We start from the raw sequence: 24,985 nt of genomic DNA on the forward strand, positions 1-24,985 counted from the left end.
CGGCCTCGCTGACCTCTCCAACTGAGAGCCCCCCCCCCCCCCGCATTTTTTATTTTTTACTAGGTGTCAGCCAGTGCAACATGAAACCTTCTAGACAACTGTCTTAACGTTGCACTGATTTAAGACGATAAGTTCTTTGTACGTGGGCAAGGCTTTGGCAAAATAGAACAAAAGGTAGCTAACTTGGAAATAACTTCCCATTGACGCCTAACTGAAATTTCCCGCACAGTTCAGTAAACATGATTTCGTGTTTACTGCCTACTGTTAGATGACTACTCAAACTGTGACTTGCAAGCTCAAACTCCGACCGAATTGCAACACGTTCACTCCGGAAACAAACGTGGTGCAAAAATGAGGGCATATAAGCTTGCGTTATCTGTCGCTCCGCTTTTGTTTTCTCAGTATCAGTAATCAGCCCAAATCTACTGCTACTTGGGGGCTGTTGACACAGCACGAAGTTGTAAGTGAGCTCGGGGCTTGGGTGCCCAGTGAGTACCCTCGCGAGCACCCTCGCGAGCCACGCCGTGCGGCGATCGATCACCAAGACGCCCCAACGGAAGGGCGACCACCAGGTGCGCTAGCGGAGAGCATCGTCGAAAGACGGCGGAAGGAAGTTGGCCACCAGTTCCGCTACACGAGCCACGCGGGAAGTGTCCTCGTCCCGCCGGGATAGCGACGGCCACTTGTTCCTCCGACCGCCTTCATGTTCTGGCAAACTATTCTGTATGCCGCCTTGGCTGTTCTCGAGTCAGGTAGGACCATTCCTTTTTCGATGGACGTGCTCATTTTGACGCTTGCACTTCTCGGCGGGCCGTGCCGTTTGAAACGGCGAGCGTGCAAGTCGTGAAAACTTTACCGGATGTGGCAGTAGCTTTCGCAACTGCTTCTTCTTCTTTGGCTTTTCTTTTTTTTTTTTTTCAGTGCTCGAAAAAGTGTGACGCTTAAAGCTAAATTGGATTGTGTGCTCTGATGAACTTTGTGCGCATGTTGTACACGGAAAGTTTCGGAAAGGAGCAGTGACTCACGCATGTTTCACATTCGGTGCCTTGCCTTATGACGCTTGCTTTGCACGTGTGCGTTTTGAAATTGAAATTGAAATTGTTGTTTTATTGGTGCCCAAGAACAACCTCATAGACCTTAGTATTGGCCCACACAACATCACACATGTTAAAATGAGATACAAAATACTGTACAAGAAAGTAAGATAATTGAACAAAACTAAAGATGCGAACAATAAAAAGGAAACCTACATAGAAACTATATGAAAAATCCAAAAAACAGACATGAAAGATTATCAAAGTAGTAGATGTTACGATAGGCACATGGTAATATCTCTCTTATAGGACACAAAGGAAGGAGAGATGTCACAATGAAATTGAATTCAGCAATTGTATTCAGCAATTCAGCAATTCAGCAGCTTGAATTCAGCAACCATTGTAAGTTGCCAAATGTTGCTGAATTCAATTTCATTGAATTCAGCAAACATTTGGCAACTTACAATGGATCGTAAGGACAGAAACTCTTTACATAAAATGAAGGCGGATTGCGGAACGCAGCTCGAGGAAGACAAAAACTCAGACGACTTAAGAGAAATAAAGAATCAATAGATGAATGTACGCATTTATAAGCAAACAAAGCACCAGCAATATTGCGTCGTGCATGCAGTGGGCGTAAGTGGAAGTGCTTCAACAAACCATTGTAGTCATACAATTTAAAGGCCATCAATGTAGAGAACACTTGGTCAACGAAACTCCAAACCAGCAGGATATTATCTGACCTCATCGCTGTTCGTCTGAAGCGATGAATCGGCGCTGTTTGATGGCACAGCGAACACTGCGTGGGAGACTGCGTTGTATGAAATATAATGCTGCGCACTGATGAATTCGTTTGATGGACTACAAAGTATTCGTTATCTAACACTGAGAACATTTTTTTTTCTTTGACAGCGCTGCTATACTTCCACAGAATGTGTATAGTTGTGTCCGTGAAGAACACTTATTTCCTGGAGATGATCAGATTTAACATTCGGCATTACTCCACTTTTAACATACCGTAATTTGTGTACGTGAGATAAGTGATGTTAAGTACTTTCGAGTTATCCAAGCCCAATTAGAAGAGCCCACTTGGCGGCGCTGTTCCATTCCGGCCCATTCGCTCTGCGTATCGTTCCTCGTATACCTATCTTTCGTTTCGTCGTATCTTTATCTTATCTTCCAGTTCTTTTTCATCTTGTCTAAGCGCTCTTTGATTGGACATCTAAGGTGGTGAAATAAAGTCGCCCCTGAAGAAAATCGATGCCGCGCGAAACGCGAATGACTTGTATCTTTACTCAACTATCAATGCATTATTTTCTTCATTCAGTCTTCACAACTCATTTTCTAGTGCAGGTGGGCGTCCGACCATGTTTATTGTGCAGCTGTCATTTATACCAGACCTTCCACAGCAACCACGCATTTGAGGGATCCGTTGAAAGTTGCGGAACCAGATGTGCGATTACCGAGGTTTCGACGTGATAAAGTCGGAACATAAATTTTGCCTCTTTCGTCATGTACGTATTTTTAATGGCTTTGAATTCACTGCGTTACTTTTCCTCGCACACCTCGGGTTTTGTTCACATAGTCGCTCTCTCTCTCTTTGTACTAGAACCCCAGAAGCGCTTAGCTCCGGCATCACGTCCTGCGTGCTTCGGTGTTCCGTTGTCTGGGGAAAAAATCCATTTACAACGTCCGTTCCGTCCGTTGCGTATAGCGTCCGTTTAAAATCGAATAGGCAAATCGCGCCTTCATTACAGTTCGGCATAAGCGATATATTATGCGTACGAATCGATGTTGTTGTTGACGCTGGTTCGATGCATACAACCTTGATTTTTGCACGGACGGAAAGCTGATTTGCAGGCGAAGTACAAGACCAGCGACTATGTACGACTATATGGTTGGCAGCGTGAAAGAGCATTTTGCTCTCTTTCACACACACAAACTGTGCATACGGTGCAAAAGCACGAAAGTAAACGAAGAAACAATAGGATGTAGCACGTGTTATAAACGTACCGGGGGCAGTGTTCTTTGCCCGGTTAATACAAATTTAATTCCGGACACAAGTATTAAGATACTATACGTCAAGATGAATTCTTACGTCTGAGGGCTACCGGGAATCACATTAATGTTTGCCATTCAAGTGTTACTTTTGGGACGCTGCCTTTAGCACAGGAGCAGGCGGGAAGATTTTTGTGTTTACTTACTTTGTTTTCTGTATGCTGCTTTATTATCTAAGCGGATGACTGCGCCGCGGTTGTTCCTATACCCTAGATCATGTGAAAAAGAAAAAAAAAGTGTTGTCCCGCTGGGGTTAGAACTCGCCACTGCAATATTTGTGGACTGCGAAGATATACATGGACGAAAAAAAGAAAAAGGAACAACAACTTTATTTTGGCTTTGGAGAGTGGGGAGTTACATCCAGAAAAAGGAAACAGCTTGAGCGGACAGAGAGAACCAGACTAGAGGACACAATAATGGACAAAAACCAAAAAGAGGAAAGTACAAATTGACAGAGAGCATATCTGTGGACATAATCCACGGAAGAGGGCCCAATATATTATATCCGACGCCAGCAGCATCTATGAAGGCAGCTTACGGTCAGTTGCTGCACCTGAGCAGTATAATGAAAGTGGGGTACTGCTCCTTGTACGTTACGTTCATATACGGTGTGTACACTTAGTGGACTGTTGTTCGTTTGCGAATTTAACCGTGTGCGACATTTAAATAAAGGTCATAGCTAGTGTTTGGATCGCGCAATCCCGGCATATTTTCCAATCGGGAGACCGAGTCCCGGGATATCGGGATAATAAACTTCGGCTTTCCTGACAACGAATGTTTCGTTGTGCATGTAAAAAGAAACGAACGCTATCATGTCGATCTTTGTTTTCAGGCTTCCTTCTGCGAAAAATATCCGTTGCAATCCGAAACCGAGCCAACTGCGTCGCGTACGACACATGACAAACAGGTTGGCTGCTGACCCAACTAGGGTATTGAGTTGCACTTACACACAAATGTGTTCAAAGGTACCTAGGTTACAGTTTCAGATACCCAATGAAAAAATACACCGATTCAATTACAGGGGGGAATATATGTTTATTATGAAAAAGAAAGTAGGGATAGGTTAATACATTTACAGGTACTCTTAAGAAAGTACTTGGCACTTTTACAGTACATCAAGCGCGCATTTTCTCGGTTCACCTGATATATTGAAATATGAATTTCTTAGTTGTAAACGAATAATTTGATGGTTAAAGATTCTATACACATCTTACTAACACATTTGAAAAATACCGTTATTCACAGTACCTCGACGAGACGGTATACACGTCGACGGTTTATAATGGTTTGGCTTCCACGACATATTAATCATATTTGCGTTCAATCACTCGCCCACCTTCAAAAAAAAGATGCAAGTAACTGAAAACAGTAAATTAGTTACAGCTACAGACGCATAGAAAAAAAAAAAATTTCTCAAGATGCACAAAAAGTGTCTAGATACGCGTACTCACATACTTTTACTCAGTTACTTAACAACCCTGCCACCACACAGGATGTAGCCGAGGACAGCCATGAACAGCATGAAGTATATTGCATTCAAACTCCTAAGAAATCGCAATCCGATCTATGAGACTACACAAGATATTGCAGATCTCTCTCTCTCTCTCTCTGTCTCATTTTTGTTCATTCGCTCCTCATCAATACGCTTATCTAAAAGTGAACCGATAAGATGGAAACAGACTTTCTCAGAAACAGGACTCTGCTCCTCCAGACCCGAACGCAATAATTAGATACTATGTAGGAATAAAAGTAGAAAAGCAAAGCGCATCAATCAGTAGACACGGACAACAATTCGGTCAATGTCTTCCGAGATACCTTCCGAGAACATATTGCTAGTTCTCGTGGTTACCAATTTCTGTCTCTTATATTTTTGTTATTTTTTGAAGCCATTCGTGTTACACTGGAGATGTCACATCTCCGCGCCCGATCCGCGCATTCCATACCGCCCGCGCAATCTTCAAACGCTCGCACGCATTCTCGTAAAGCCGACCCACTTCGACTATAGTCCTGCGGAATGACACGAAACTCCTCTCCCGTTCCTCAAAAACGAAAAAATATAAACGAAATAAAGCGACACTACTACATAAGTCGAGCAAAAAAGCTTTTTAAAAATTCGAATCGTTCCCGGTAGGGGGTCACGTCTGCCTTAACAAGATTGGGATAAAATATTCACTCGCGGTGGCATCGCAATTGCGGACTACAACCGCAGGAGCTCTCGTTTCCGCGAGCGCCTGGGGCCCCAACGTGGGTTCCAGGGACGGCGTCCGTACGGAGCATCGGCCGGTCGCCCTCTTAGCCCTGCACTGCTTATTGAGTTAGGTTTACCGCAGTCAACTAGATTTCCCTCCCTTGTTCGCGATACCTCTCAAGAAGCGCGCCTTGATGGGTAATCGGGTAATTTTCGTCTTCCAACGCCATCAAGAGGAATGGCTGGTGAGCCGGAAAATGTGTAGCATATTACCGCCGTATTATCCCCCGGTACTTAAGCCCCTCTTTACTTTTCCTTTTTTTTTTTTACTGGTTCTTTCTTTTTTTTCTTTTTTGCGTGCATGTCATGGCCAACGCATACAGTCTTGGCTGTGATGCTTCTGTTTTGAGAAGTGAATGGCGATGAGCAGCATGTTTTTACCCTTCACATCCGTGTTGTTGCCCATTGTCAGGTTCCTCTTGCGACTTCATCAGCATTCACCATCCTCTCCCCCTCAAGCGATGGGATAGGGTGCCGCCTTAGCGGTGAAACATACCGCTACATCATCATTACTTATCTGTTGTCGTTGTTGTTGCGACTTGCGTGCTATGTGACGGGTACTGTCTATCCTGTCACAGCCGAGACTTGTGCGTTTTGTGGTACCGTTAGGGATTCGTAACCTTGTAGATGTGCACTCAGTACATCTGATCTACGGAGACGCTTAAACTCCTTCGAAGTAGGGGCCGGCCGTTTGCAAGATATGAATCATTTCTTATTGAAGGGAGTTTGTGCCGCAGGCACACAGCATTGATCGCACACCGCCAGAAAACTGGCACCAGCTGTTCAGACAAACAAAAAAAAAAAAAAAAAAAACTGGAGAGCAATACAACATATATTTGTGAGCAGGAAACTTAGTTGCTAATTACAGTTGATTGATTGATTGAGGTATAAAAAAATATGAGGTGTAAGACCCGACAAAGTCTGGTCAGGCTACTCCAGAACTCGTCAATAGGAAATAAAGTAGAAGAACCAATCTGAAGATGACCAAGAAATATAAAACTACTATATCAGGTGATATCCCCAAAGTCAGATGCTACATCTTCATTAAAGGCATTGTCGCAGGAACTGTGCAGACTGCGATGGGTACAATTGCAGAGTGATTCGTCGCTGCTACATCGCATAGATCTGGAGCTCAAGTTCTGCGTTCCGTCTATCACTGTTAGAAGAAAAGGTATATAAAAGGTATAAAAAAGGTATAAATAAGGTCTAGAGTACGACATTTATACCTCATCACCACTGTCTATACCCTGTTTAAACCATGTGTAAGGTATAGATCACTGATTCTATACCTTCCACGGCAGCTGAGGGTATAAAAAAGTACTTCTATATTACGTTTATACCTTCAGAGTTTTGGATACCTTTTGTCCCGCAACATCTGGGATCACATTAATTTGTGACGGTGACTATATCATCTCAGTTAAACAATAAGTTAATTTAAAAACATAGCCAGTAATACAGTAGCATTCTAATTATATTGGGTAGTGACATCTGGAAGCCAATTATTTGATCCCAAAATAAATAAATTTACACGCCCTCACTTCTTCAGTTGCTTCCCGGGCGAAGGATGGTCCATGTGTAGCCGCGGTGTGTTGTATATATGTATCTGTTCTCCAGCAAATGCCAACTGCTCCTGGAAATATTTTTCCTAATATTTGTTGGATAATTTTGGATTTGTTTCCTAATATTTGCTTCTTGGTTTCCAATTTAATGCTAATTGTTATTTAATTTCTTTCCTCTCCGATTCACATCCATGCTTTGAGAGTTTCTGCACGAGTGTCTCCAGGTATTTTCTTTTATGTTATCCTGCCTTTGGTCCTTTTTTTTTCAATATTTGTGGAAAGCTGCGCTGGGAAGCCGCCACTCGGATATGACGCTGAAACAAATCGAATATTGCCGTTTTCTTCAATTATACCACAAGGTCTTCAAAATACACCCTCTAGGAGGTATATGTTTATACCCTGAGGTGCAAATAATATACCTTCAGGGAGGTATAAAGATAGTATAGCTTGAAGAAGGTATAGCGTTTATACCTGAAAAGGTATGCGCCCTGGGACAAGCCGTTTATACCCCAAAAGGTATAAATTTTTCTAACAGTGTACGTTACCGCGCTCTGTTCACACGTTTTCACACCGGTGTCGGCTGAATGTGCCTTATGGCAGTCATTTTCTTCATAAAGTTGGAAGAGCCGACCCATCGAACTGTTCGATTTGTGCAACGGTGGAGGATAGTGAGCATATTATAATGCACTGCACTAAGTATGCGTCTCAAAGAGCTACTCTGAAAGCTACACTTGCTCGACTAGACAGCAGCGTCTTCAATGTAGTGAAGGTATTGAGACTTTGGGCACCGAACACGAGGGATGCTGCCGCGGCACTTGCGAAATTCGTTCAGAGCTGTGGGATGGACACAACCTTTCAGGATTCTCTGTGCATGATCTTGGGATCATTGTGAATAGTGGACGTCTAGTGAACGTGTGAATAATGGATAATTGTGAATGGTGGACTTCTAGTTAACATGTGAATAGTGGATTTCTGAGTAGCGAACATGTGAATAGTGAATAGCGAACTTGTGAGTGGAGCACATGAGACGTATTTTTGGGGGGTGGGGGTGAGAATTTATGTTAGGAGTAGCAGAACAAGTCGGGAGACGAGTTCAATTTCTCTTTTTTCCTTACAAACAAACAAGATATAAAAATAAAGAAGAAAAACAACCTCAAGATGATCAACAGGCATTCAAAAAGAAGAAATACGAAACAAACCAAAGCAAAAACAAAAGAAAAGGAAAAAGAACCAGCAGGGTCCATCTGATGAATAAGTCCAGTAAATGAAATAAGAGTTCAAATGAACGTAGACTAAATGCACCAATGGTCCTCATCAGAATTACAGTTGTGGTCAAGTAATATAATTGGTTGATAGTAAACGACGAAATGAGTATTATATGCGCATTTTATTCAGATAAAATCCTCTTCAAAATAAAGTTGTTGTTATTTATTCAGGCAATTCCATGGGTGTATCAAGAAGATAGTGAAATTGATGCAAGTCTCCAGCATCATGGTGGAGATGCGGTGCGCACGGTCTTCGTGCGAGTGCCTTCGTGCCGTATTAGACGTCAGGAGGCTCTTATATATGACGAGGAAACTATTTTTTACAGTAATACAAATTTTAAACGAATACGTTTTAGTGTTCGATATTCGTGTGCTGCAAATGATTGGCTGCGCTGCCTTTGAGGCTACGCAAAGGAGATAACCGATCTCCTCTTCTGGAAAAGATCAGTATATGCAAAAGGAGATTCTCGGTTTGGCATGTCGTCACCATGCAGCATGCACAAACACCGTTCGCAGAAACAACAACAACTTTATTTTAAAATGATGAATGGGGACGAGTTTCATCGCCAGGGGCGATACTCTATACCCCACGTTCGCAGATGCAAGTTAGGCTACACAGAGATATCCTTCTGTGGTATGGCCTTTATAGAATGCCCGAGTGTCAGGGGTGCCATATATACCGCCGAAAGTGCAGGTGCGGTTCTGCTTAATTCCGCTTCGCTGTATGAAATGAATCCTATATGATCAGGGTGTAGCACTGGCCCGTAGTGGGTAAGATTTGCGTTGTTGACTCATGGCGTTGCTCTGTCTTGTCTCGTGACGAGAAAAGCGCATTGACGAAAGCTCCTCCCAGCCACGTTAGGCGGCTTCTTTCGTTGGGCTATCAGTAACATTCAAGTGTAGGAGATAAACAGAAGCAGGAGCGTAGACTTTTTAACAGAAACGTACATGTTTCGCTAATACGTAACAGTGGTCATCGTCTGTGTTGCAGCATAGGTGACGTATGGGGCGATGACCATGTAACATAAACTACGAAAATTACATACTATTAAAACATCCATTTGGACTTGTTGGTACATTTCCTTGACGATAAAAGCGCTAAAAGAGACGAACACAGACGATACAATATAGAGCACTCGTGGCATTGAAGAGTGTTATATATGTTATGTCGTCTGTGTTCGACTCTTTTAGCGCTTTTATCGTCAAGGATTACATACTATTGCCGCAACATCTCGAGATGAATATTGCGAAAACTTAAGACAGTACCTTGCAGTGATGAATAATAGTTCCCATCTTGAAAAATGATAGGCCCGATTCTAGCTGATGAGATTTGACTGTATGAAACAGAGGAGGGAATCGAATTTGTCACTTGACGAATTCTGCTCTCTGAGAATGAGTACCCCCAACACAGACAGACACAGACACGCACACACACAAACAAACACAAACAAACAAACAAAAAAGACTTCGACGCTGCACTAACATCATGCCCCCACCCTCCCTCCGCAATTGAGTTCCGGAACTGCACCCTATGCGACGGCACATAAAGTCGACGGCGCAACAAACGACAAGGAATTCGATGACGCACATACGCGAGCCAAACAGACTGATCTCCACAGCACAAATCACTAAAAAGTTCCATTAGCGATTCCAGATTCCAGTATCTCGAAACTCACACTCGTCATCATTTCAATAAAGTTGTTTTTTTTTTTTTTATACAGGACGTCTGCCTCTCGATGCATTAGTGGCACACTGGACTCTGTGCGTATTTCCATGTAGCGTTATAGGCCTTTGCTTGCATCGAAATATGTTCGCGTCATCTGCGTTTGAGTACCTTATGATTGGGATTATATGACATCAATGTGAAGTAATCTAATAACTTATTTCGTTGTTGACTTCACACACGGAACAAGTTTCGATAATTAGTTAGTACATTGCTGGAAATTCGCTTAATTGTGTACGTTAGGCTACTGACAGCTCAGATTGCTTGACGTTTGACTGATGTACTAGCTTGATGACGTATCTAGCACACGTCCTCTAGGAGACCTACCGATAGCCAAGAAGAGTCTGCAGTTTAACGTCTGGGCTCTTGCCATTCCGGGCTTAGGGTGAAAAATACCTGGTTGTTGTTCGAGACCGCCGTACCTGTCACCTGATGATGACGGTAGTAGGGGTAAATATGGAAATCTAAACCCCACTTAGGCGTGTGTCATATCTTGTTACGAAATCACCCTTTTCCCCCCTTCTTTTTGTCTTCGGGTAGCACGTCGTCAGACGCTACTAAACTCCGTTTCCGTTCTGGAAACTGTTTCTCTTCATTTATGATGGATAACTACAAGAGTTAGTTTAGTAAACTTTACACATTTCGATCGCACTGTAAAAATGCAAGAGGGGGTTTGGCCCACCCCAAACTTTGCAGACTGATAGCCATTTGTCTGAAGTTTTATTGGGATTTTTTGTAAGCGCTACAGTCATGTAGAAAGAAAATTAAAAATCAAGCAAAATATCGCCCCATGCATTTTCAATGGAGTATTCCCACACAAACACACCATTTTTTTTCTTCTTTAGTCTGCTTCATATTCACATCACTTCACACAGGCCGCACTGCCTAAAACGGTGTGACATACGAATTATGACGTTATGCGCCAATAATCTTGTTCTGTATGTTGGCGCTACCTGTGTGGGGTGAAATGAAAATGAGCCGCACAGAGGAGAAAATGGCTGCTTTTGAGTGAGATCGGCCATAGAAAATGCATAGAGTGACTGTAAAACATCCATTTGGGCTTGTTGGTACATTTCTTGACGATAAAAGCGAAACGCAGACGACAGAACATAGAGCTCTACTTTCAACAATTTAATGGACTGTCAAACCATCTTCATTAATGCAGCAGGAATTCCTTCTCCCCGTCTCCGATAGTGTGATACTCTCTGCGCTAACACCACCACCTGTGTGTCACCACATTTCCCAATCACGTGACACGTGTGTTAGCGCAGAGAATATCACGCTATCGGAGAGGGAATTCCTGCTGCATTAATGAAGATGGTTTGACAGTCCATTAAATTGTTGAAAGTAGTGCTCTATGTTGTGTCGTCTGTGTTTGTCTCTTTTAGCGCTTTTATCGTCAAGCATAGAGTGACATTTTGCTTGCTTTTTAATTTCTGTTCTACGGGGCTATTACGTTCACAAAAATTCCAACAAAGCTTCAGACAAATGGCTACAAGTCTGCGAAGTTGGGGGTTTGCTAAACCCAGTCTTCGACTTTTGCGGTGCGATCGAAATGTGTAACGTTTGCTAGACTAACCCTGTAGCAGTGGCGGATCCAAGGGGGGAGGGGGCGATCACCCCTTAAAACGTCAGTTTATACATTGAATTTCCCTCTCCCCCTTCCCCCACAACGCGCTCCGACAAAGAAACCGCCCCCCCCCCCCAAATCGAGGGTCAGGATCCGCCCCTGCCGTGTAGATAGTAGAGCTACTGTATCCGCGAGGCATCCTGCATCACTTGCAGCCTACAGGTCCCGACAAAAATTTAACGAACACGCGAGCGGTGTATTTTCCCTTCGGTGTGACACCCTAGCGGCAAGCGGAAGTGGACTTGTTCACTCGTTCAAAGGTGTGGAGGAGTGCGCCGGCAGCGACACCCAATTCAAACCACGTTTCGAGCACATCCAAGCGATACCGAAACTATATACCGCGGTGTGTCGCTACCAGCGCACTCGCTCACCCCTGTTAACGAGTAAACGAGCCCATTTCCACTCGCCGGTAGGGTGTCGCACCGAGGAGGAAACACACCGCTCGCGCGTTCCGTAAACTTTTGTCGGGACCTGTACGTAGCGACAGTCTCTTGTTCATCAGTGTTATCGCGACTGAAGCGTCAGCACTGTGTAAATGTTACCAGATTTCAATCGCTTCGTTCCCAGAATTGCGGGACACCCCCTCTTAAAGTTGGCTTGACCTGCGTACTCCCTACCATTCATTGAAGCAATGCATTCCACCTAGTTTTGTTAGAATATCCGTTGACCCCTAGATTTAGAAACAACAACAGATAAATTAATGGTGATGAATGACGAAATTAGCCACATGAGGTGTGGCCCACTACCCCAAGGCACAATGGACAGGATGAAATGTGTCCTGATGATGAGATGATGAACGACGCTGAATAGGGGCGATAATCAGTGGAGTCAGTCAGACAAAATCAAAAGAACGCTAGGCAAAAACACAACACACAAAAACACATTCAACCTCCCTTGTTATTTTACCAACCACCAACCAACCGACCAACAAAAACACACGCACAGCACGCAGGTAAGCAGGCACATCATAGGGTAGAGAGGAGAACGGTGTCCCGGAGAAAAATCTGATAGCACTCAAAAGCTTGGTGATGGTCGATCTGGTTAGACCAAGGGCCGATGATGGTTGCCAATGTAAATGGTGCGGCCGCGATCCATTGCTTGGTATCCGCCAAAACAGCACAGTGAGAGCAGAACATAGAATCGGACCGGCCGACCAGATGCTTGAAATGGGGGGTGAACGCAACCCCGAGACGAAGTCTGTGCGCTGTTACGACTCATCTCGCCATCTTGGCTACCTTGTTTCCACCCGGACGCCATTACGCCAAAACAGAGCTGCCCACTCGTGTCCGTCACAAAAGGAGAAATGGAGAGCGTCTTCTACGAAGTGCCCAACGCTGCGACATCTTTTCCAGGTTCCGAGGCTACTTAAGCGGACACGCTGACCCACTGTATTCAGATCCCTATTTTGTATATATCCCGAAATACACTTTCTCTTCGACCTGTTTTCCCTTCGTCCGTCTGCCTCTCCGTACATGTCCAGGGTTTTGGGATTCCGGCCTCGCTACCATACGACGGTTCGCAACAACTGGTGGCCAGCAGCGGGATAAAGTCCACGGCTTCGGGATGCAACGGGTAAGCGGTTTCACCTTATTGTCATTTGGCCAGGAGTAGGTTTTGTGTTAATTCAAATCTATCCGGGGGTTCCCTCTGTCTGTACTAGCTAGGATTTTGCGCTGTACCAAGAGGGTGGGCCAGCACGGTATTGTGAGAACGGGACTTGCATCATGGATTTGGCGCGCGTGTTACGGGCAGATTTATTCTACGTGTGCAAAGAATTTGGGATCCCCATAAGCAGCACGGCAAGGAAGGCTCAGGTCATACAGGCGATCGTTGATGCCGAACTTGAGGAAGATGAGATTAAGGAAACCCTCAAGGCATTAGAAGCGAAACCGCACGAGGAGGAAGAACGGGAAAAGCAAAAAAGGGAATCTCAGGCGCTCGAACTGGAGAGGACGAAACTGGAACAGATTAAACAAACCCAGACGTTCGAGCTGGAAAAACTGAAGTTAGAACTCGAGCTTCGAAGGGACGCTTCGAACCCTTCTGAGAACCGCAAGTCAGTCTCCAGAACGGATAACTTGTCTATACTTGTCTAGACATGTCTAGACTTTTGCAACCTTTCAAACTTGGTGAAGACATAGGACTCTTTTTAGTCAACTTTGGGAGGACATGCGAAAGAGAGGGGTAAGCGAAGGAGACATGGCCAGCTCGGTTACTAACGGTTATCCCGTTCGAAGCAGCGGACAGTGTGGCTCGCCTCTCTACAGAGGATGCGAAAAACTCTGAAAAAGTAAAGCAGAGCTTACTCAAGAGTTTCCGTCTTTCCGCAGAGGCGTTCAGGTTTAAGATTCCGCGATGGTACGGGAAGGAACAAAAGCCATCTTAAACAATTTCTGTTCCGAACGCGTTGTGGAAGCAGGTAACATGACTTGATGACTAACACGAAAATTTTCTCTGTACATGATGTTTTCCATAGAAAAAAAGACACTGGAACATCGCCGCGCGCGTTCCCACTCGACTCGCTCCTCCGGGTCAAAGGTGGAGGATAATGAAAAAACGTCATTGGTGACGTAATAAAAGTTGAAAGCGGCGACCGCGCTTCTATCAGGGTCAGTGCTGACTGGTTTTCTTTTCTTTCTTTCCGTTTTCTTTCCCCCTGCTTTCTCCCTGTCAAGCAATGAATAAGAGAGGACCTCGATATTCCTGGTCGTGAAACCCCCGTTCTCGAAATTCATGTTCTGGAAGCAAGGAAAACCAGGGGAAATGCTGCTTCGCAAGATGATATGCCGTGATTAAGAACATCACTATTTAACCACTCAAATTCAGGAGTTTTCTATATGTGTCCAAGTCGTCTTAGCGAACGAAAGACACGTTTTAGCAGCCGTTTGGCTTAGCAGGGCGGCATGTTGGTTAGTTAGTTGTATGCTTGCTATATTATGGCTGGGTTAGTCACAGTTTGCCGTTGGCAGTTTTCCGCGCGCGACATGTGCATTTTATAGTCAGCTAAAATTTACGCTAGTCACGTGTTGTTCCAGTGCAGGCTGATATGTCAGCGGACGCAAACTTAACAGGCGTTGTCGGTCACTATATGGTGGATAAAACTGATGCACTTTATGGTGACAAAACTAAAGGCGCCGAGCACTGATGAACTCAAATTTGCGTGTCTGCGTCGTCCACATTTGTAGTCTGCATCGGCCAATTCTCGTTTAGCTCGATGATTGGTAAGTTGACCATAAACTATGGTGGTCTTATGACACTGCTTGGCTATGTTGGTGTGTAACTCATGCAATGAATGTTCAATTCCTGATGCCACGATGCGACGGCGACGGCATATTGCGATAGATTTCACTGGATTGTATCTGACAACGTATGGGCAAGAACACTGCTCCAGCTGAATAAGGAATTAACTGAATGGCTAACAAAATTGCTAGTCGAAGTGATGGGCACTAGTGATCATAGCGAATTAGTGATACAGCGAATATTGATATAGTGACATAGCGAACGGAATTAGTAACCATAGCGATGCAGCGATCATTTTGAGGCGTGAACTGAAGCAGCGCTTAGTGCTGCACTGTGTTTATACGTACAAAACACAGACACGGACAGAACGGCGTTCAACTGGCACCTGAAGTTTATTTTCATAATCCACCTACTCCGGAAGGTCGCTTTAGGGAAAGCATGGTCGAGCGGGGAGAGGTTGACCGATTTTGGTTGACAGATTGACAGATCATATCCTCCAAACGCCCATTTCCACCGGCGTCCCAATTCAACCAAAAGCTCATTTCCTCCAAAAAAATATTCGGAGGTTCTGGGCTTTCGGTTGATCTGGGCATGCGGGTGGCAGTGACCCATATCCCCGAAATGATCTTTTCATCCAAGCGCCCAGAACCACCGAAAGCGGGATACTTCAAAGGACACGCTTGACCAGTTTAACAGGGAGAGGAGGAAGGGTGAGCGGTTCCCAAGTATGCAGGAATCCGATGTACACCTCGAGGCAGAATTAACTGGAACGCCATTTCGACTGGCGGAGCTAAACTCGGGGAGAGAACAACCCTAGCGGCTCTTACGAGTAATAAAGGCAAATAGTGTTCCGACTGTCCCACTGTTGCTGTGTTGCTGTGGAGGTGTAAGCCTTGCCATGAGCTATTGACTCGGCATTGCCCTTAGCTGTGGTTATAGTCGCGATGTTTGTTTGTGTTTGCGGCGATTATGTGAAGGTGTACGCCGGCTGATATCGCACGGATACGATGCCTTATCTCATTGATACACGCGAAAGTGGTCGCGTTCGCTCAGTGGGGCATTTTCAGATTTGTGATAAAACAAATGAGGATGCACGGGGTACAGTGGAAAATTTATTGGAGTTGCTGTCCACCTTTGCGCGTATCAATGAGATAACAGCACCGTATCCGCGTGATATCGGCCAGCATACACCTTTACATAATCGTCTCAAACCCAAACAAACATCGCGATGACAACCACCGTTGAGAGTAATGCCTAGTCAACAACTCATGCAGAGGCGGACACCCTCGCAGCATCATGGCGAGTGGTGGTCATCAGGTGGAAACTTCTTATTTTTTTTCTTTGCCAGATCCCGAGCAGTTAAGCAATCTTGCATGTTCGCGTGGCACTTTCCGTGCGCCCGGAATTTCCCAGCTATTACTTTTTTCGTCCGGTCTCGAAACGATGGAGCAGCGGGTTGCCCAGCTATATCCGGTGTCGTCAAATCCGCACTGCAACGGTCGCGAGTGCTCTCATTGGACTGCACGTCGAAGTTCACGTGATTTAGCAGACGACGGAACCCGAAGACCGGCGACCGCGGTGGCCCTAGCGTGATCCAAGTGTACGAACTCTTCCCCTATTCAAAAGGGATGAGGCGAGCCTGATCCTGATCCTAAAACCGCCAGATCCCTGGCACGTTGTTCGCATTGTTCGCGTTGTTCACGCAGCATGTTCGGGTGGCAACTGTCACATGATCCAGCTCCGGAGCCGACCTAGCAATTTCCGAGTGCCAGGCAGTGTTGTAATTAAATGACCACCCCAATTCGCTATAAGTAGGACAGTGGAAACATTATTTCCCTTTACTTCTCCTAAGCGCCGCTTGGGTGATTCTCTTCCCGATTCAGCGGTCGAAGTGGCGTTCCAGTTAACTCTGCTTCGAGTTGTACTTTCGTCAACCCGCCAGAGAGGGTCACGTGGGTTCCTGACTGCTGCTCATCCGGTGCTCGAAATGTTTTGTAGCGTGAGGTATGCGGTCCGTTGATTTGCTCAGCTCCTTTGTTCCCCTGCTTACTAATAATTCTCCTTAGAGATGTAACATATATGACTAATATAAATATGAGAGCTGACGCACGAGATCTATATTAAAGAGGCTTGAGCGTAGTTGGATAGAAATGACACGACACTCGGTGTGTACAAATGAGATCGCGTTCAAGAAGTGATCTGAACGGAGAGGTATCCCGAAAATGAATTTTATTGGTATGCACGTTGCTGACGGGAGAATCACTATCTTCGGTATGTCATGGAAGTCCGCGTCATGATTCACGGATAAACAGCATGGTGGAAGTGATATGTTCTGTGGCTGGAACATTTAGCAGGACGGCAGAAAACACACAAACCTCAAGCGCCTTCAGAGGAGATCCACAGTTCAGACGATATGTTGGTTTCATGCATCCATACTGTTTGCAAGCTTTTTCTAGGGGTTGTTTCAGCCGGTTACTAGCGTGTTTTCTGAACGTCTGAACTGTATTAACAGAACGCATAAAAGAAAAGTAAAGGAGGAGGTCCTCTTTGTAACCGTCTTCGAGACCTGCGAAGTGGGCGCTTTGTTGCTATTTGCTTTCCACTATGATGACCTACACAGTGCCTGGAGCCCGGTCACTCACATGGAAAATATCTCTCTGTTCGGATCGCATCATTTCTTGAACGCGATCGACATTAATAATACCTTTCCTTTGCAAACTTCACTTCTGACTCAGTTGCAGGATTGGATTCCCGCGCACCCAAAAACCGCTCAGCCTTCCTCCTCTCCCTGACAAACAGAGGAATCGTGTCCTTTCAAGTATCCCGCTTTCGGTGGTTCTGGGCGCTTGGATGAAAAGAGCTTTTGGGGGATATGGGTCACTGCCACCCGCGTGCCCAGATCAACCGAAAGCTCAGAACCTCCGAACATTTTTTCGGATGAAATGAGCTTTTGGTTGATTTGGGACGTCGGTGGAAATGGGCATTTGGAGGATATGAGGCCTAACCGCTTTGCTCGGGGAGTTCAATGAGGATGGCCTTCAGAACCTCACGGACTAACCTTGAACAGTGTCTGTAGACCAATCTTCGTTTACTGTATATGAGAAACCAAAGCAAAAAGAAACTTCTTCCACCGTTGCGGCGGGTTTCCGAGTGAAAAATAGCAGACGACGTTCCTCGAAACCATTCAGCGGCTCCACTTTTCTGACGTCAAAATGACGCAAGCGGCTCGACGGCTCGTTCCGGGCATTGCCACCGTTGCGCACGGTCGCGATTTTCAAAATCGAATTCTGCGATATTTGTTCACCTGTTGATAGAATTACTTCGCGTGGTTCGTTTTAATAAGCTTACGAACCGCTTGGTTGAAAAAATGGTAGTGATTAAAGTGCTTTCCGAGCTCCTAAGGCAAACCTGCGCGAGTGGCTAAAAAGTGCAGAAGCTTTCGGGGATGCGGACAAAACGGTAGAAGTAATTGCATTAGAGCAATTCTTTCAGGAAATACCCGAAGCAATCAAAAACTGGGTGCGAGATAAGACCGGCACAGCGACAATAGGAGCAGCCGCAGATCTCGCGATGAGTATATCTCATTGAGACATATGGACGCGAATGTAGCCAAGACGGGGACAAACGGGAACAAAAGGAACGCGTCGACGACGAAAACCCCCACAATGGTCAGTCGAAAGGGGAGCATAAAAGAAAAGAAGGGCGGGAGGACCGTCAAAAAGCGAAAGCGTTCGAAACGAGGCAACCTGTCGTGTCACTCGTGTGCCACAGGTGTAATGAAACGGGGCACATAGCTGTCGGTTGCAGAAACCCGCGTGTTGCGATGGCATACCAGAGTGACAGCGATAGCGAGGAAGACCTAATGAAGCCTTACTTGTACCAGATGGAAGTAAACGGACAACAGTGTACCGTGTTGCGGGATAGTGGGGCGACTCTAGATCTAGTTCATCCTTCATTCGTATCGCCAGGATTCGGCAAGTGATGCAGGAAGAGACAATATGTCTACCAGTAGCCGAAGTAACTCTTAAGGGCCCATTCGGAGAACTCCGCACGGAGGCGGCAGGGCGGCAGTGAGTGACAAGCTACCACAGAGATACTTGTACTTGCTTTCTAATCGAACAGCACACTTGCTGCGCAAGTCGGGTATGAAATTGGAACCTGAAATCATTTGCGCATTGACTAGAGCGAAGGCGCGAGAGTTACAAGCACTGAAATATGCTGACGACGCAAAAGAGCAGGAAGCCGCAAGGAGCAAGAGAGGTAGCAATAATGTCCGTGAAAATTCCATAAAAAAAAATCCAACAAACTCCAACGTGAAAAAGACAACAAACTCCAAATACACTGGGACGGCCCATTCAAAGTGTTGCGCAAGCTCTCTGATACCACCTACATGGTAGAATTCAGGGGGAAGCGGAAAGAGGTCCGTACTTATACGAACCTGATGAAACCTTACATTAGTTCGACGCACGTGGTTAGCGTGGCTCGAAATGCGCCCGACCAACCAGCTGAGATCCACGAGTGGGGTGATATAGAGGATACAAAGCCGACCGTAGATGGTATTGTGAACACGGTTGTCGGCCATGCCGAGCTATCGAGCAATCAGAAAGCCGGTATTGTGCAACTAGTGCGGGTCTTTGAGGACCTTTTCTCAGATAGACCGGGCAGAACTGAACTATTGACCCATGACAATTCAGACTTGTGCGTAACGCGTTACTAGTAATTGCGTTACTTGTAATCAATTACCTTTTTGAGTAATTTTTCGAGTAATCAGTTACTTTAGTGTCAAAGTAATTTTTGGAGTAATCAATTACTTTTCTGAGTAATCGATTACTCAGTAATTGATTACTTTTCCGGCAGAGATTAGCTTATCTTTCAGGTGTTCTGCCCCAAGTCAAGCCCCTGGTGCCATCAGCCTTTGTTGGGCTGTTCTACTGTAGCAAGGGGAGGTCATTGTAATAACGCTCTGAAATTTCAGAGTCCCTCTCCCTACACCAGTGTGATAGTACCTGAAGCTTTGGGGGTTTAGTGACTCATGGGGAAGTTCCACGCAATGCTCTTCCACAATCGGGTCAACGTCTTCCCGGGCGTACAGTCAGATCTCCTTGTCCTACGTGTTTTTGTTTGTCTTGTTATTTCAGCTGTTCCGCTGTTGAGCCTTTTTTTTTTTTCTGAGGCACACAAAGACGGTTAATTTGCGTAAATGCAGAGTAACGACCGAAGTAACGCGTTACTTTTCTACTCGTTACTCAATTACATTTGAAGTCGAGTAATTGGTAATGGTAATCAATTACTTTTTCCACAGAAGTAACGGTAACGGTAATCAGTTACATTTTTCGAGTAACGGGCACAAGTCTGCATGACATATAGAGCCTACCTCGGACACCCCTGTGCGCTCACGCCCCTACCGAGTTTCCCCACGTCAGGAACAGGTAATGAGAAAAGAAGTCAAGCGCATGCTTGAATTGGGAATAATCGAGGAGGGGGAAAGTGATTATGTTTCGCCGATGATCATCGTAGAGGTAACAGGTAAAGACCCCAGACCTTGCATCGATTACCGAAAGTTGAATACGATAATGAAAAACCGAATGTACCCGATACCGAACGTGGAGAAAGTCAGCCGAGCGAAATACATATCTACCCTAGACCTCGTGAGGGGGTATTGGCAAGTACCCATGTCTGAAAGCGCGAAGGAGTATGCGGCATTTACGACCACTTTCGGCACATTCAGACCCCTAATACTAAGTTTTGACCTTAAGAATGCGCCATTTTGTTTTTCTAGGCTCATGAATCAGGTGTTACGCGGAGCCGAAAACTACGCTGTTCCCTATTTGGACGACATAGCCATATTTTCGGACTCATGGGAAGATCACGTATAGATCACCTTCATGACGTGTTCAGTCGCTTGCGGAATGCGGGGTTAACGCTGAAACTCAGCAAGTGCGTTCTAGCCCAAGCCGAGGTACTGTACCTGGGACATCGCGTAGGCCAGGTAAAACGTGCACCGGCCGAAATGAAGATAGCCGCGATACCCGAGTTTCCCAGACCCCAAACTAAGTCGAATCCATGACTTGAAAACCCGAGACGAGGTAGGGACGATAACAGACAAACACAAACACGGTCTGAAACATAGCTCGCTTGCTACCTAACTTTCCTTTCGTTAAGTCGGATGTTCGCACATTCCTAGGTTTGACCGGATACTACCGGAGCTACATCAGGCAATATTCCGAACTGGCGAGTCCACTGACGGATGCGCTTCGCAAACATGCTCCAAATAACCTAATCTGGGATGAAAAGAAAGAAAAGGCTTTTCAGAGCCTGAAAGCTGCGCTGACCAGGCCTCCGGTTCTCAGAGCCCCAGATTTTAATCGAACATTCTTCGTCCAGTGTGACGCAAGTAATCGAGGAATGGGCGTAGTTCTGAGCCAAATAGATGATAATGAGGAAGAACACCCTGTCTTATTTGCCAGTCGCAAACTCTCTCTCAGAGAGGAAGCGTACAGCGCGTCGGCGAAAGAGTGCGCCTGTCTGGTTTGGGTGACGCAGAAGCTTTCTTGCTACCTTTACGGAGCCGAGTTCATTTTTGTTACAGACCAATGTCCCCTGACGTGGCTTAATCAGATGTCTGGCAAAAACCAACGCCTCCTCAGGTGGAGTCTGGCATTACAGCAGCACAATTTTCTTGTGCAGTATAAGAAATGAAAAGCTCACACCAATGCCGATGGCTTGAGTGGTTGAGTCGCGCCTGATATACGGACTTTATTGCTCCATGTCGTCCTGCCTGTTGGCCAAATTGCGCGTGGGGTTGTGTCAAAATGTCTTTGTTTGCCATGAGAAGTGATTAGCCTCTGAGAAGCGTGTCGGAGAAATTGATGCGGGTTCCTGTTTGCATAATATTGTTCTGTGTTGAAAAATTGCGGGCTGCAAAAATCGTAATGTTAGCGGAAAGTTTTGCGAAGAAAGAAATATGATCCTGGCTGTGTGACAATGTGGGAGGGAGCTGCTGCCATGTTGTAGACTGGGTTGTGGTGCATTGTTTTGTTGCTGTTAGCCACGTTGAAGTGAACTCGTCTAGGACACCCATGCCTAACCCAACCCTGATTTGTTACGACCCGGAGCAGAGCGGGATCACGGCAACTTGGGAGCAGCCAAGGTCCAAGATTTTGTCCTCGCCTCGACGTTGCAAGCTACAGCGGCATATGGTAGAAGCTGCGCACCGGACAACGAACTTGCCTCTCATTCGAGCACAGAGGTCACCAAACGAAATGGATATTCAAGTGGTTGCGCGTCACCTCTTCTGGACTCCACTGTTGGACCACAGCCCATTCGTGGTCAACCCCGGGCGGCGTCGAGCTGTTACGACTCATCTCGCCATCTTGGCTACCTTGTTTCCACCGGGACGCCATTACGCCAAAAGACAGAGCTGCCCACTCGTGTCCGCCACAAAAGGAGAAATGGAGAGCGTCTTCTACGAAGTGCCCAAGGCTGCGACCTCTTTCCCAGGCTCCGAGGTTACTGAAGCGGACGCACTGACCCACTGTATTCAGATCTCTATTTTGTATATATCCCGAAATACACTTTCTCTTCGCCCTGTTTCCCTTCGTCCGTCTGCCTCTCCGTACATGCCCCAGGGTGTTGGATTCCGACCTCGCTACCATACGGCGGTTCGCAACAGCACCAGCGATGCAAAATGGCGAGGCACACGAGAGGGCATGGTGAAGCAAATGTCAGGGTCCACTTCACGCAACTCTTGATGGAACGTCACGGGACCATTGTGCATGTGCGAGGCGCCTCACCACGTCATTGAGAAAGGTTCGCCTGTCGCGTTTGGGCAGGGTAATACGCAAGCTTCATCGGGAATGGTACGCGGTTGCTGCAGCCCCGTCAGCCTCTTCATTGCTGCGGATGCCACAGTGTGCAGGAACCCACTGGCAGTAGACAGAGTGCCTGCTCATCTCAAGACTGCTTAGTCTTTCTGGTATTTCCACAACCACTGGCGCAAGTGATCCACGAACACCCATGTTCGCTATACAGTGAAGAGCTGCCTTGGCGTCACAGTATATCACCCAGCTGCTGATATCGGCAGATGGAATCTGCTTCAGGGGGAAGAAAATGGGTAACTCTGCAGACATGGATGAGGTGCGGTGCGAGAGACGGTATGCGTGGCACAGCCGGAATTGTAAAGGCAGCATTGGAGCAGTGTAAGTTGGTCGACCCATCTGTGAAATCGGCAATGTGCGAAGGGTAGCGGCTCTGCATCATGTCTAGCGCAAGTTGTTTCAACACGGGTGCTGCAACGTGATCCTTGTTCTTGAGCCCAGGAATGGTAGTTGAGATTGAAGGTACCGAAAAGACCCACGCAGGGGTCCTGCGGGGACGATTGGTCTGCCAACAAAGACGCGTAGCAACGGCTTTACAGCAGAGATGCAGCGAGAAATGTTGCTCTGCCTCCGCCTTTGGAGCTTCGAAACCAACGGGTGACGGCGGTTTTCCGCGACGAGGCCTGGATAATGGCGCACAGTTTCTCTTTGACGTAAGACCTCCACTGGCAACTCTGGGGCCTCTGCTACCACTATGCGCGTTTCAGCGGCGCAGGGTGCACCGAGGCATATCCTCAAGCTTCTGGCCAACATACATCGAAGCCTCTGTTCAGAACTTCTTGAGATGCCGTATAAGACCGGTAGGCTGTAGAGAATGGTTCCCCGAACCAGTGCCCCATGAATGGATAGAGCGATTCGTGCGCCAGCGAAGTGACATTGGTCCAGCGTTGAACTTTCGCTTCGAGGTACCTGATATGGGTGCTTCACGAGAGATTGGCATCCCAGAAAACACTTCACTTTGCTGAGTGTGAGCTTTAGAAAGAAGTGTCCGCACTTAGGTGTTTGTATGAGATGTCCCTCAATAGTGTACAAGTGGAATGGAAGCGCAAGAGCGTGCCAGTTTTTTTCCTGGTGCACTTATTTTTGCCGTGTTGGCTTCGTGGCACGATACATTGGCGTGCCTCTTTTCTTTTAGTTCGCGATAACAATGGGTTCCCCAGAAAGTGTTCATGTCAGGCATGAAAGCTGAACCTGTCTTCTAAGCTTTGCAGCTTTCTGCGCTAGTGTAGGATGCTCCAGCTTTTTTCCCGCGACGAAATAAGTGACGACGAGGTCAGTGTGGCTTCCGAAATATTTACGTCTTGATCCCTCACGATGATAATCCGATGTGTACTTGGCTCAGTGGTGTAGTTGTCGGTACTGGCTTTCGTGTTCCTTGGTTCGAGGTTCGATGCGCGGGTCATTCCTTTTTCGTATTACTTCTTTTTCTTTTATAAAGAGAGTTCCGAGAATAACAGCAGGCGAGAGCGTCACAGTTTTCTTCCTGGAGGGCTTATTAATGCAGTCTTGGTACCATCCCAGTAAACCAGAAATGTCCCAGGTACGTCCCACAAAGGTCGCACACGTCGCATATGTCCGCCACGTCTATGCGACGTTACCTGTACGTCCACAATGTGACTTTCAAAAATATATTACTTTCTATATGCCTGGGACATCTCATAGATGTAAAAAAAAAGGAGCAAGCGCGCGTTATTTTTCGGAGACATCTAGGGCACGTGACCCCTAGTGGCATGAAGTAAACGAAAGGGAAAACTTTGGGGTTTACTACCTTATTTACCAAGTAATCACATTAACCACGGTAGCTTGAGTTAAAAACACGATATTTGCCAGGGTGGGGTGTAAGTAACGTTCACAGGTATATGCTGACGTCGTTTGCAGGCTCACAAGCTAACTGCAAAAACGTTGTCACCGTTGCAAACGTCACACGCCAGGCTACACTTGATGAACGTACTCGACAATTTGTATTTCAGTATATGCTCGTTCTGGTATCTCTTGAAATCCGCGTACGCGGTGGAGGGGCCAAAAAGGGAGCCTGCGTCTTATGTGGTGAAAGGCGAAATAACATTTATTAACGCGCGGTCTGCATTCGTCTTTGATTAGGGCCGAAAGGCCTCTGGGCTGCTATTTACCACACTGCAATACGCCTATGGTGCCAAAAACCTAGCCATAATGTAGCCTTGAAATAAAACATATCTACATATTTTACATATCTTATGAGAATGTGTGGCACCCCACTGCATAGTATATAGCACATTTCTGAAAGAACACATTTATAGCAATATGTGCAGATTTCAGAACATCCTGTGTATATCCAAATATCCCGAAGTTGACGTCCGTGGAATGTGGAAAAA

General features: G+C 46.0%; 1 protein-coding gene across 1 annotated transcript in view; it reads left to right on the forward strand.

The window, feature by feature from the left end:
- Positions 1-594: 594 nt before the first annotated feature.
- The window catches only part of LOC135383975 (uncharacterized), a 98,198-nt gene continuing 73,807 nt past the window's right edge, over positions 595-24,985 (forward strand). Inside the window, exon 1 of the mRNA XM_064613247.1 lies at positions 595-752. Within this exon, the coding sequence (XP_064469317.1) occupies positions 704-752 (49 nt within the window). The 5' untranslated portion in view covers positions 595-703. The remainder of the gene's footprint in view (positions 753-24,985) is intronic.

Source organism: Ornithodoros turicata, chromosome 2 (genome assembly GCF_037126465.1).
Source record: "Ornithodoros turicata isolate Travis chromosome 2, ASM3712646v1, whole genome shotgun sequence".
NCBI classification, from domain to species: domain Eukaryota; kingdom Metazoa; phylum Arthropoda; class Arachnida; order Ixodida; family Argasidae; genus Ornithodoros; species Ornithodoros turicata.